Source organism: Orbicella franksi, chromosome 7 (assembly GCF_964199315.1).
Source record: "Orbicella franksi chromosome 7, jaOrbFran1.1, whole genome shotgun sequence".
Lineage (NCBI taxonomy): Eukaryota > Metazoa > Cnidaria > Anthozoa > Scleractinia > Merulinidae > Orbicella > Orbicella franksi.
The window spans coordinates 28,107,451-28,121,821 of record NC_138151.1 but is presented as its reverse complement, the minus strand read 5'-3'; the positions used below and the strand labels follow the sequence as shown (position 1 = coordinate 28,121,821).

At 39.1% G+C, this 14,371-nt stretch overlaps 1 protein-coding gene and 1 pseudogene across 1 annotated transcript; one reads left to right on the top strand and one right to left on the bottom strand.

Moving 5' to 3' along the window:
• Positions 1-61: 61 nt before the first annotated feature.
• Positions 62-13,333, bottom strand: LOC145492842 (uncharacterized). The gene is made up of 10 exons (XM_081472221.1): positions 12,814-13,333; positions 9,533-9,649; positions 8,597-8,693; positions 7,559-7,598; positions 7,015-7,109; positions 5,683-5,781; positions 4,760-4,833; positions 4,036-4,069; positions 3,135-3,285; positions 62-2,454 (listed from the first exon to the last, which is right to left on the bottom strand). The coding sequence occupies exons 1-10, from the start codon at positions 12,867-12,869 to the stop codon at positions 935-937; spliced, it is 2,283 nt and encodes a 760-aa protein (XP_081328347.1). The 5' UTR covers positions 12,870-13,333; the 3' UTR covers positions 62-934.
• LOC145492847 (uncharacterized) lies at positions 10,023-12,803 on the top strand (annotated as a pseudogene).
• Positions 13,334-14,371: the final 1,038 nt, after the last annotated feature.

The following is a 14,371-nucleotide window of genomic DNA, read 5'->3' as shown; positions in this document are numbered from 1 at the left end:
TTTCATCATGGAAACACGTATCGTAGATACAAAGTAGCATCAAAAATGGAAACCACTAAACATTTTCATGAATACTCGCTAGGTTTAATAGTTTCCCCATGAGAAACAGACTAACACATAACTTTTGTTCACCTCATAGACAACAAATCAGCGCTACATACAAGACAACAAATCTGTGTTAACAAGCAACGTTCGTTACAAACAAGCAATGAAGTACTTCATTGTTTCTCAGCCATGCAGTATTAAAAAAGCCATTTCCTGTCTTACTCTCACTGTAACCGTAAAGGATAAAAGAAAAGAGCACAATATCTGACAAGAGTTTGACAGAAAAGAATTTTTTATATAGCGAAGCTTAACAAAGTACTAGACTTTCTAATCCTAGATTAGAAGTTTTATGCCCACACTACGATGAACCTTGTCTTAGATTTATACACTGCCGGGTCAAAATACGAAATGTAATAGGCCACTTCCAAATTACCTGGTGCCTCTGTTTCAAAACGAATCTTCGAGCAAGACAATTCACATGAAAATGAGTTTGATTTGCATGAAAGTGAACCTGTAGGCGTAACACATTTTCATATGAATGGTTTCGCACGGAGACAGAGGCAAAAGGCAACTCGGAAGTGGACTATTTGTCATGATCTAAGATCGTAATTCCAAGTGGCTCTTCACAGTCGACTGTGCTTATCGTTTCTGTCTGAACAGTTCACATAGTACCAAAACGAATTTTGATTTCTTCTGGAAGAACCCACTTTCTTAACAGTGCCAGAGAATCTTCAAGGAAATGAGACTAATCGTCTTCTTTCAATGCAGCAAACATACACTAGTGAATCATCTTTCAGTGACAGATTTCAAAAGCTCTGTCATATCACGAATGGATATCAATGTTCCAATCTATGGTCTTGCTGTTACTAACGGGAGAAAGAAGAAAACGTCATTTCAAAGCATGGACTTCCTTTTCCGCAAGCGTGTTCTCGTCTGTCTCTTTGATTCTATTAATATTTGCGCTGTAGGTGTCGACTACGTTTGTGTCTTCTTCGCTTGAGCTCAGACCTGAGCCAAAGTCATTGGTCTCGATACTGTCCTCGTCAAATTCCTCCTCACCCTCCCCTTCCTCGTCATCTAATTCACACTGAGTCAACCGGCCTGTAGTCGAGGCTAGTTCCCAGGCCAGGTCAGTCAATGTCGCCCGGTCATCCTCATCTTGGTCGGCCCTCTGGTCATCTTGCACGCTTTGGGTGCAGAGTTGCGCTAAGAAGTCGTCATCGCTGTCATCTGACCAGTGAAAGCTCGGAGGATTTGGGCTCAGGGTCAGGGGGGACACTGTAGACACGCGGTGTACTTGACTGTAGTCTTCATAGCCTTTGGGCATGTACGGCTGGGCTTTTAGGAAATCCACGATGCCGAAATCATGAATCTGGGCATCGTGAACAGTCTGGGCTTCACCTTCTGCTGGTGTAAAAATGGCGTTGGATTGCGAGTCTGGTCTATCACCGTTCTTATCTGACAAGCTTGGTTCGTGTAATAGAGGGATAATAGGCTGGGGGCTATCTTTAGGTCCCTCGCTCTGTTGTTGTTGTTGTTGTTGCTGTTGTTGTTCTTGTCTGTTGATCGTATCATCACTAGCAGAGACGCTTTCATGAGGTTTCCACACATTTTGTGATAGAAGACGCGTACTCAACTTATCGGGTTTCACTGAGGTCAGGTCAAACGAGGAATCCCTTTCACGAGACGCTCTCCTTGAAGCCGATCCGTCCTGAACACCGGCGAGGAAAAACTCTGACAGACCTACATGACGTGGTTGTGGACTCCACACCCTTGCTGTCCACCCGCCGGCTTGGTCTTGAAGTTGGCCCACACGGGAATGTCCCCCTCTAGTATTCAGCCTTGACAAAGCTGCATGTTCTAAAGCGGGGCTGTTCATGGGTACTGGTGAAACATCCTCCAAGACCAACGCGTCACTATCAGCCTGGAATCTCCCCGTGGGGGTCATACACATGATGTTGATTCTCCCGGAGCGTGACAAGGGTCTCGCCAGGGGGTGGGGGTGAGTGTCCTCTTCCTCTATAATACAAGCGGTTGTTTCCTCCCCACCCGAATCATCGTCGTTGACTTCTTCGATAGATATAACACTCTTGGATGGGGCCATGTTATTTCCTTTACTAGTTTTTCGGTTTGAGGCTCCAAGACTTTGAAAGATTTCTCTGTAGTTCATTCCTAGCCGGTCTTCAGTTGTTGGGCTGTTCGAAGCATCATTTGCGTTTGGTAACATTTCAATTCCCTCCCCCTTTGCCCCCTTAGGAGGTGTCTGTGGGGAGGTGAACGTCGGATCGCCATGGTGTTTCTTGAGTAACATGCGGTCAAGATAACTCAGTGACTTGTTTGGTCCAAAGTTCAGTTTCAGCTCTTGATAGCTGGATGGCTCTGGGGTGGTGCTTGTGTCACGGGAATTACCTATAACGAGAAGGACGAGATATTACATTAGTAACCCTTACTCGACCAACACCACCAGTAAAACAAGCTTCAAACCACAAATGCTCACTCAAACGTCTCTCTCAAATTGTCGTGGTACCAGGTAGAGAGGTAGAGACAAGTGGCAGGGGTCATAAGTAAAATCTCTACTGTTATGTTCTGTTTAAGAAATAGAAAACATGTACCGTGTTTCTACCGAGTTAAAGAAACACGAGTGGAAGTTTGGGAGAACGAGAAATGTTGTGGGAACATGAGCCGCAGCCGAGTGTTTCCACAGCTTTTTCGAGTTCTCCCACACTTTCATGAGTGTTTCTATAACTCGATAAAAACACGGAGAACAATGTTTCTATTTCTTTTAGAAAACACCGCGACTAGAAAAGGCAAACAACTTGTTAACTTTGATTATCAAAATGTAATTCTCTTTGCTAGTGCCATCATTACGTCACAGCTCGTGCTAGTTCTGTGTTTCTATCGAGTTGTAGAAACACGAATGGGTATATGGATGAAGCGCTAGTAAGCCTGACCGCTCCCCCTTGGAAGTTTCTTTCCAAGCGAAAGAATACGATGTGCTTATTTGTTTTAATAACAACAACAACAAAAATACTCTCCTCATTGACTAATTACTGGACTGTGACAGAATTACTAAATTCAAATTCACCCACCTTTTGTATCTGTAGGATTTGTCCACAGCTTCTCTTCTTTGCCAGAATTCCGCCAGGCCATAAGTGCCTCCGCAAAGGACTGTGCACTTTCCTGTTCATCGTATGAACCCTGTAGCAATGCACCACCATGCTGTCCAGTGGAATCATCCCCCTACAAACAAAAAAAAAGGGACTACTATTGATATAACAGAAACTTGATCAAATCGTTTCTATCTGTATAGTCAGTCATCCATAGAAACTGCACCCTGTGCTCTTAGCGTATAAATAACTTATAATATTTAGAGAGGAAGACACGTCAGCCCTAGCTGGTTTTCACGCGGGTCATCTATCCTACTATCCTGATTGAATAGGCGATTTGCATGGTGGCGTCATTTGACTACAACTACCAGAATCCTTCACTTTTTCTGTTTCTTATGCTAATTAGGGCAATTATTATTTAAACCCCACTGGGAATTCAAAATTTAAATAACAAAGAAAAGACGAAAGGAATTGTGGTAGTTGTAGTCAAATGACAACAACGTGCAAATCCGCTATCGGTATTTGGAGATGTCGGTTTTTCAGAAGGAGGAAAACCGGAGTACCCGGGGGAAACCCTCAGAGCAAAGCGAGAACCAACGACACTGGGCCGGAATCAAACCTGGGCCATATTGATGGGAGGTGAGTGCTCCCATCACTGCACCAACTTTGCATGTCTGATACATGTACACACTGATCAATTCTTCTCTGGACGGTTCTGATGAAAACATTAGAAATTTATACTGTTTGTTGAGCCATGCAATTTTAACTTCACATGAATATGACTTTGTGAGGTTTGGGTCATGTCTGAAATAATTATTACAACTTTAAACACCCTTTGAAAAAAAAAAAGAACTTTTAATAGACAAACAATTAGAGTTCTTACCTGTGGAGACCTTGATTGAATACGGTTAGTTAACCTGTCAGAAAACAGATGAAAAAGATTTTGAGTTTTGGCTCCAACTCAAGGAAAGAAAATTATAAAACCTATATTTTTAGACTGACAGTGATTTTGGTCTCTTCATACTGAACGTTCACTTGCCTTTTAGAATGATCACGTCAAAATGGACACTTTTTCTGGTAAATTCTGTAAATGTACAGTGTGTATACAGGGTTCAACTGTTGTAGTGTTGTTTGATGTCAAAATCTTCACAGGATTCTGAATGGCACCCAGCAGGGTCTGTCAGAGAGAAGTTGCTGACAAGACAAGTGGTGTCCAATAAAAACTTCAAAGAAAAGGTCTTGGCATGTCCGTGGGTTTCAATTTTACCATGCAATTCACATCCCTGTTGAATGGCTAGCTCCATGAGCAGGCAATGTGAACCAAATCCTGTGCTGTGATTGGCTACCCGAGCAGGCAAGATGGTGCTATCTTACCCACTGTGTCCCACACGAAAATATTGCCCTTTTTCCATATAATAAATCCTTTATTGACCAAGCCTTTTCGGTCAAGATGGCTGGATATTGGCCTCGTTCTTTTTTTGCAAGTTCATGGACCAACCTTGACTCCATCTCAGTCCATAAACATGCAAAAAAGAACTTGGCCAATATACAGGAATCTTGACCTCACGCTTAGTCTATAAACCATATATACCGCATGGATTTTGTACCTTGAAGTATTTCTTGAAGGTGACTTTCCAGGATTAGCATAACTCTCCTTTTCCTGTAATTTGTCTGCCTCATACTGTACAATGAGCAGAAAACACAGAATGCAGTCAGTTTTTAAACATGCTATCAAATCTAAATACAAATTATAAATTAATTATTGGAATACTACCCATTGGAGCTTTTCAGCATCAAATAACAAAACTATAACCTCAACTGTTAAAGTTACTTATCAACCATGTACCCATGAAAGTTTTAAGTGTTTCCATTTCTTTCCACATCCAAAGCTATTCACAGGAATTGTTACAACCAAGAGGTTTTTTTTTATTCTCTCTGAGCCCAACACAGGAGTTTGAGGCTCAGCGAACAACACCTCTATACACATGTATAAAGCGACCAAGTAAATTCTTTGAATCATTATTAACCAATAGCATCTGAGTGTAAAAAAGATAGAAATGGTCGCAAATTTATGACTCTGTAGTGTGCAGCTTGTTTAGATTGATCTGAAAACTACTGTAAACACAAGAGTTTTCTTTTGTCAATGTGTGCAGAATTTTGCCCAGTAACATTGATTTGAGTAGTTCTCCTGTTATAGTTTATCTGGTGCATGGCAAGCAAGTCAAAATGGCTGAGAAGTAGCATGCTTACATGTTCTTATCCTTAAAGTACTGGTGCATTCATTTGAACACCAATATATTACAGTCAAACTAAGTGAAGCATACCCCTCAAGATTACATTCATGATTTGACTATATGAATATTGAATCCGCTAGTCGTTCCAGATAGGACTAATGGGTTCAATAATCAAATAATCAATTCATTAATGTAATCTTGAAGGGTACGCTTCACTTGGTTTGACAGTAGACCTGCATACCTCCCCCCTCCCACCCCATTACCACACGAGGAAAAAAAAACATGACAGTTCTTACCTGTTCAAGTGTCTGGGTGCTGTGTTTCTTGAGTGCACCCTTTTGATGAAATGACATAAAGCAACTCACACAGTACTTTTCAGCACATTCAATGCACACCTACAGGTATAAATCAAACACAGTAATTTTAGTCATGTATCAGGGTCTGAAATTAACTTTTTTCGGCAGACGCCAACTGGCGACTGAAATTTTTTTCACAGTCGCCATATGGAAAAATGTGGTCGCCAAAAAGTGTCAATAAAATTTTTCCGTCGCTGCAAAAAACAAACCAAAATTTTTGGTCGCCACGGGTTTGCCGACAAAATATTTGCATTCGATGTAATCAGGAATCAAACCAGTGCTGAAATCATCTTTTGACCACTTTGACAGATCTACATTTCCACCGTTTGACGCCCACAGAATATCTAAATCTTCATCTAATTTCTTTGCGGATGTTCCATCTCCACTTTGTAATAAAGTACAGAAAGATTTCAGAACATCTTTGGACACCACATCGCCTGAATAAATATTCATGGCGAAAGAACGCATGAGGCCTCCTTTGCTCCCGCAATACATTATGTTATGGGAAACTGCTCAAAAAACATGGCAGCGAAGCTCCGCACTGATCGCAGCTGTAAAACGTGTGGTAGATTTATGATAACAGGAAAATTGGTTTTATACTTCAAAAGCAGCGGCAAGGTAAAAAGGAAGTGACCAATTGGCGGGCGGCTTTGAATTTTATTTTAATCGATTTGGCTGAAAATCAAAGTTCTTGTTTGTGCAATTATCGTAGCATGAAATAGTTAATCGCCCGCTGGCGACCAGTTGTAAAATTCTGGTCGCCAGTGCAAAATTTTCAGTTGCATTGGCGACCAGGAAAGCGCAATTTCGGACTCTGTGTATACCTGTATACACATTATGACCTGACAATTTGCCAGTGCCCATTTACTGCAGGTGGAGACAAACTGTGAAAATGAGGCATCTTCCCACTTGCCTAGCCCAAGAATAAGACACAGTAAGCTAAATGTTGAATTAAGCTAGGCAGAAGAGCAGTGTATAAATCAGCTTGGCTCAGCAGTTTAGCTGGCCATGGTACATGAAATGATCATTGGTTCACCCAGGGTTGTTGTAAAGTCTTCTACAGTCAAATTTATGTGCAACATGCCTTAGTTGCAGCTGCATACATGAGTGGTGCAGTGTTTGAACTAAGCCTGGCACAGTTAATAAGTAAGCCAAAAGAAAATCTTGCTATACTTAGCACTCTTGATTTAGTTTCCAAACGAGCTTGTCAAACAGCATTGGCACAACTCAGATATCAATACTGGGGCAAGGAAATAAAGTACAATATTTTACCAAAGTTGCTTTCACCCTCTCGCACTGACCACACCCTGAAGCACCAGTGTTATCCGTTTGCTCAGCTCTTGGTGTTGCTTTCTTCTTGTAAGATTCTGAAATCAAGACAATCCATGTTGTAAGCATTTCCCATTACCTTAATTTTTTTTATGTTGATGGAAAAGTCCCAGATAATTATGGCTGACATTGCTTCCAAACAGTTGTATATGTCACAAATTTTGGGTAAAAGCGTAGGCAGCTGTTCTTGGTGAGACCAAAAACTTACAGAAAAGTTGAGATAGTTCACCAACAATAAACAAAGTCAGAAATGCCTATAGTTTAATTCATGGTCTATCTTCAATTTGTTTTCTTTACATGTAAGTCTTTGTTCACATGGAAACATACATGTAGTCTGGAATGGGCTAAATTCATAAATGCCCTCAACTCCTTTTCGAAACTTTTTGCCTCTTAGATCTCAGAACTAACAAGGCTTTCCGATGGACCCACAGGAAGCTGCTATGAATGATTTTACTTAAAAAATACGTCACACACATTATATACTCACGTAAAGGTTCATCTCCAAGAATCTTTATTTTCCTTGGAGCCTGTAAATAAACAAAACAAGACAATGCAATATTGTCAGACCATAACTACATTAACCGTACCCAAAGTTGCAATTAGCCAATCAGAAGCCGTGTCTGCTGTCCTGATATCCTGTGATATCAAGTCACTGACCTGATATGGGTGCGATATCATGCTCACTTGGCCAAATTTGGGTACGGTAAATACCTAATGGTACCTTTTTGGTTTGCGTCAGTAGCATACCAGGCTTGTTTGGTCTCGCTAGGGGGTATTTTGGCTCAACTACATCTCACCAAAATATAAACCATGGCTTGAACAAACTGGCCTGATATGCCGCCAAAGTGTAAAGAGGGAAGATTAGGTATAAGTATCAAACAAAACACACAGGCCCTCAGTGAAAAAAAGCCCATTTACAACTTTGTGATTAAAGAACAAATATGCAGGAAAAATGCATTCTTTCAATAACTTTTCATGCAGCAAACTTAGCAAAAAAAGTAGGACAACACCCCTCCCTTCCTATGAATCTTATTCAATCACTATACACATTGAGTAAAAATCTCTTTTATTTCTCTCATTATCAAAACTTGCAAAAAGCTGATTTGAAATGCAGTATTAGCATTATCTTATTGTGTGCTATCAGAAAAGGCTGTCTTGTTTGTCAGACATTTCTTGCAACATAATAACATGTTTGGCTACCCATTTACATATCACACAGCGAAAAGTAGACAAACAAAAATTTGCATGTGTGCAAGACTGCACGTGCCCAGTAACATTATATGTCCACAATGAAATTCTGACCTTGTTTCCAAGAAAACTGTTTGTGTTTGTCTTCCCTGAGGAAGAGAGAAACTAGTTCAGCCAATTTCATTCTGTGTACTAGCCAAAGTGGCTAGTGGAAATCGAAAACCTACTGGCCAAAACTACATTTCTACTAGTCTGTGGCTAATTGGCTACTGTTAGTGTCAAGCCCTGCTATCCCTTTTTCAAGATAGTTTTCCTCTTGACTGATGGCTCAACCTACCTTATCAGTTTTTGTACTCTTCTTTTTTAGCACATCCTGAGCATGGGTGTTCAGTGGGCCAGACTTCCCTGATACCCACCTTGTTCCCCCTTGCTTTCTATAAAAAAATAAAAAAATAAAAAAATAAAAAACAATATTGCAGTACACATTTGCAAATTATACAACAAACACACCATATGTGCCAAGCATATCTTATTTATCAAGCTCAAGGGCTATACTGATGGAATGTCAGCCTTTAGTCTTTTTGTCCAGATAGAACACAGCAAGGTCTGTACTAAAAGACTAGAGACCAATATGTGCCAGCACAGTCCTGAGCGAGCTATTATTACAAGCCTGGAAATTGCAACAAAATATTATCACCATCAATGGCTAAAACGACAAGTAAACTTCAAGGGATAGCATGCCACTATGATTGAGAACCGACTTTGTATTTACTCACGACTGACGCTTCCAAAACAACAAAACAAGGTGCAAAGAAAAATAATTTTTGGGCATTGCCCTTTAGGCAAGGTCTTACTATGATGTATTAGCCCAAATATCATTCTTAGTAACCCTCAAAGGGTTCATGTCTTGCAGTACTTCAATCTCTAATTTGAATTTCTTGAAAACAATTTCCCAAGAAACTCCACTTGCCAATCAGGCAAGAGACAGACAGAATCCACTAGCCTGACTAAAAAAATCCTCTGGTCCTGGACTATTGGACAGGACTTTCTTTACGCACTGGAGAGGAAAAGAAGGTTCAAAGAAAAGAAAAAAAAAGAGCATCTTTAAGTGGTAATTCCTTCAGCAAAGTATGTCATAAAACTAAAAGAAAACTGCACAGGATCATTTGGATGGTATCTGGGTCTAAGAAAATATTGGACATGGAAGGGAGATTTGACATTACCAAGCTCAAATTAACAAGGTCGACTTTATTACAAAATGAATCAAACTTACTCTCTCTCTTCTTTTTCCTTGAACATTTGCTCCTTCAAAGCTCGTATCCTGTCCTCCATTTTCTTGGTTTCAATCTCCAGTTGTTGTGCATTACTGGTTTTGAGCTGCTTTACAGCCCTTATATTGACAGAAGAGAGGGAAATTAACAACCATTATTATATCTCTCAGTTAGTACGTGTGCTCTGATTGGTCAATTTAGTGGGATGTATTCTACTGTATGGTCCGCTAAAATTTAAAGCTGTTTTTGTTGTCAAAATGTTTCATGATTTATCACCAAGTGTTCTAAACTTTTATAGCAAGTAAAAGTTTGAAATTTTCTGTTACTTCTGAAATTGTGTATTAAAACCTACTTATTAATTAAGAGTCACTTAACAAATTTATACAGGCAAAAACTAACGATAGACAAATCCGACGTTTCGGCGACATCTTGGCGCCATTGCCAAGATGTCGCTGAAACGTCGGATTTGTCTATCGTTAGCTTTTGCCTGTATATGTTTATCTAAATCATTGTTGACTTGACAAATTGACTTGTTTTGCTTTTGAGGTGCGTCAGAAATTTCAAGCCGTTCCACGTGAATAGAAATCGTTCCCTAGCCTATCAGACACACAGTGGAGATGTAATAAATATCTTACTAACCTTGTCTGCTCGGTCCCTACTATAAGTTAGGGATCCTTGTTTTTCCCCTTCGATTTATGGCCCATGCGTTTTGCATTTAAGCCATAAATCGATGGGGAAAAACTTGGTCTGTAACTTACAGTATGGCCCTCGCATTTGGTTAGTAAGAGGTATATAAAACATTAATTTGTTGTCATTCACATGTGCCCAGTAATGCCAGCAGGCTAAGTGGAATATCATCAGCAGAACATTTTTGGCAGTAGTCTTGGATAAATTTTGTTTGTGTAACTTACTGTCATCTTACTGTCATCTTAGATCATTGAGAATACAGTACATTGAAAATACAGTAGAATACATAAATCAGTTTGTACGGTGGGCAGGCCAAAATAGAATGAATTCGAATTCTACAAAATGTAAAGAGCTTATTATGTATAAAAAACGACACACTGCCGAGGTATACAATAGTATTTTAGGCATACCACAGACTAGTACAGTAACCATTCTAGGTCTCACATTTCAGCTGAACTGCAAATTCAGCACTCATCTTAAAGAAAAGTTATGTAAAGCAAATAAATGCTTGTATGTCATCAGATGCCTCTGAAAAGAAGGATGTAGCCAAGCAGACGTAGACCATTTATTCTCTTCCATAGTTTTACCTAATATTACTTACGCTTTATCTGTGTATGGTGCCTCCGAATCAGAGCTAACTATAGCCCAGCAGTTTTTAGATCGATGCTTTAAATGCAGTTATATATCCAAGAAATTAGAGATAGGTGAATTACTTAAAGTGCAAGATTATAGAATTTGTAGGAAGGTTTCTAATATCCTGAACCACCCACTTAGAGCTAATTTCCCTGAGACTAAGATTACAAGATACAACTTAAGGAATACATCTTCCGCAATGCCCGCCATTCACTCGGACCGTTTCAAGAATACATTCTTTAATAGGATAGTTTTTAAGTACAATGTAGCTTTGTAAATAGTGTACTTTTTGTATTCGATTGTTGTATTTGTTTCCATGTAAATATCTATCTTATTTAGAGACATATTGTAGCCCATTAACATTGTTATTTTTAAATGTAACATAAGATATGTACTTTTATCTTTTGAACAATAAAGACACTTTATTTATTTTTATTTAGAAGAAATAATCCAATTGTTTTGATATAAATTTACTAGTCATTCACTTTATCTAAACCCTTTTTGTAGACATTAAAACTGCATAAAGTGGCTACCATTTTGTTAGCAAATGCACACTGCTAGGGTTCTCACTATCTACTACAGAATAGATAGTGAGTATACTGCAACAGTGGCTGCCATTTCGTTGACAACCGCACACTGCTTGGCTACTCACTTCCTATTTAACAATTAGATTATGAGCTGGAGATTTCTATCGCATGGTAGTCAAGGGGGGTACAGTCTGAGTCAACTATCACCCCTAGAAATCAGAGCAAACAATATAGTTGTTTCAGTATAAATCAATTAGTCATTCAAAACTTTATCTGAATCCTCTTCACAGACACCTTGAAAATGCAAAAAAGCTGTCATTTTGTTAACAAGGGTATACTGCTACTCTACTCATTATCTACAACAGAATAGATGATGAGTAGTGTAGCCAATGAGAGAACAGCGTTCATGATAGAATGCCAGTAGATTTAAACTAAAACAGAATAGATAGTGAGTAGCGTAGCCAATAAGAGAATGGCATTCATGATAGAACACTAATAGATTTATACTAAACTTCAAATATAGAAACACATAAAATGTTTTCAGTTTCTTAAATGGAATGCTTCTAGCCTACGATGCAGGTATACTTTGGTGAGCTAGTGCATTTTGACCAAGCGAGTGCCATCTTGGATTCAAACTTGGAAGAGGCTTGGGGAGAGACAAAGAGGTGTCCTAGGGAGAGGGTGTTTCCCCGCCCCCTTTTTCTAAATCAACATGACGGTGAATCTACTTGATTGCGAGCTAATACCGCTAAAAAACACCTGCACTGCAGGCGAGAATGCTTCATGACAGACTAAAATGAAATTAAAATAAGGAAAATCAAATTTTACATAACATAATCAACTTCATTTTGATGATATCAAGGTGACCGAAAGCCGAAAAATTAGTTCAATTTCAATAACTGATCTTAAAACTACGAGAGAGATTTTAATACGATACAATATTATAAACAAACTTAAGCTTGTACATGTGGCACAACGTTTGAGAGTCAAGAAACTTTCGAAATGTACTTGACGCCAAATATCTTTGCCATGCAAACATTGATAAAAGTTTTTTTTAAATCATGCCGAGATTACTGAAAATTTCAGCTTGAATAAAATCAGTGATTTAAGACTTAAGCGTTAAATCGTACTAAGCTTAAACATGATCTTAAATATTAGCTAAAATCACGTTGAAGACAATTTAATTAATGGTAGAAAATCTGCTAATAATGCATCATGAGATTGGCGAACCAAAGCCTTTCCACTAAATTCTGGATTGAACTCAAAGACAAGACTTCTAGTGAATTCTAGTGAGCTGCAAACTGAAACCTTTCTTATTAAATTCTGTATTGATTTCAAACTGTCTGAAAGACTGCAGATTCTATAAAGACTACATAAGCTAATTATTAAACTTTGCGTCTATAAGACTTCTTCGATCGATGCTATAGCCCACTTACTTTTTCCTTGCCTTCACGTAAGAGGCTTCGTATGACATCCTTGAAGTAATTGTCATTCCAATCAATGAATCCAAAAGTTAAAGAAACTCTGACTTAAAAAAGTGGTATGCAAAGAAATAAATTTCCAGAATGGGCACTGTTTTGAACGACTGTCATGGCGGCGTATAGACAAAAGTCACGTGACTTATGTGATGATGCTATGGCAACGGGTAGAGGACGGAAATGGCGGGAAAACTGAAGGTGGGAAGCGGGAAGCGGGCCGGGAACCGGAAGCGCTTGCCTCGCAACCTCAAATCTTTTTTAAAAACACAGTAATTGACAAACAATTAATCGTGCTGAAAATGTAGAGCTTCGGAATGTCCTCTTCAGTCCTCTTCTGCTGGAAACGTTTCGGAATAATCCTTTTTTGCAGGAATATACACTTTTACAATGGTTTCGAAGAGGTTATCAGTCATAAAGGCCGAGCTTTCGCTGAGATCAAACGCAAAAATTCAACTGCACTTCCGAGTTTTCGTGGCCTCGAAGTCAAAAATTACAGTGTTTGTATGGGAATCCGATGGAAAATAACTTTTCCAAAAATTGAATTTTACTCAATTTGTGAATCGCGACGTTACAATACTCAGTTTGAAGGATGTAGTCTGGTTGGAAGACGCTCGGTTGATTTTTCTCATTTTCCATACATTTGTCTGTAAATTTGACTTGGTAGACGCGGTTCGCGGGAAAAAAAATAAAGACCAATGTATGGGAAAATTAACTGAGCGTCTTCTAGCCCAGCTGCGTGCTTCAAATTTTGTGAATACAGTCAGCTACCTAGTATGGTAAAGTTGCGATTCATAAGTTGTGTCAAATCAATATTGAAATAAAGTTATTTGCCATCCGATTCCCATATATACCAACACCGTAATTTCTGACCGCTTTGCCTACCCGGCAAGCTAGATGGTGTCGAAAACTGTGATAAGGCCTATTACGAGCTAGAAAAACAAGCTGGATAACTATTAAATTCAGTGACTGTCTTAACTATTGGAAATGGGCTTGTTTACTATGGTTGGCGAAATGGTGCAAAATTCACAAAGTTTATATTCATTCACATTTAATGTTGTTATTATTGTTCACGAATATATTTATTCACATTCAACAACTAAATTTATATTCAAGAAATATATTCATTCACATTTAACGACGTATTTCGTATTCACGAATATATTTACTCACATTTACGGGATGTATTCATTCACATTCAACGGTATATATTCATTCACATTCACGATCGAGATATTGGTTCAACACGGTGCAATATTCATTCAACGTTTTCTGCGCACCGCCTTCGCGCATCATTAGGTCCCAGCTCCCGCTCTATTCTGAATGAAGGAAGGCCTATTATATGAAGGGGTAGAACAAAGACAAAAGACCCCAAACATACACAACTGAACATAAACATTACATGGGCTAGATGAGATAACAGACTGCTCGATGATTTCGGATGAGCAAGTAGATAATCTCGTACAACGTTTTATGAGTGATCATGGGACTTTGTTCGGGTATTCCTTGGTGACCAGAC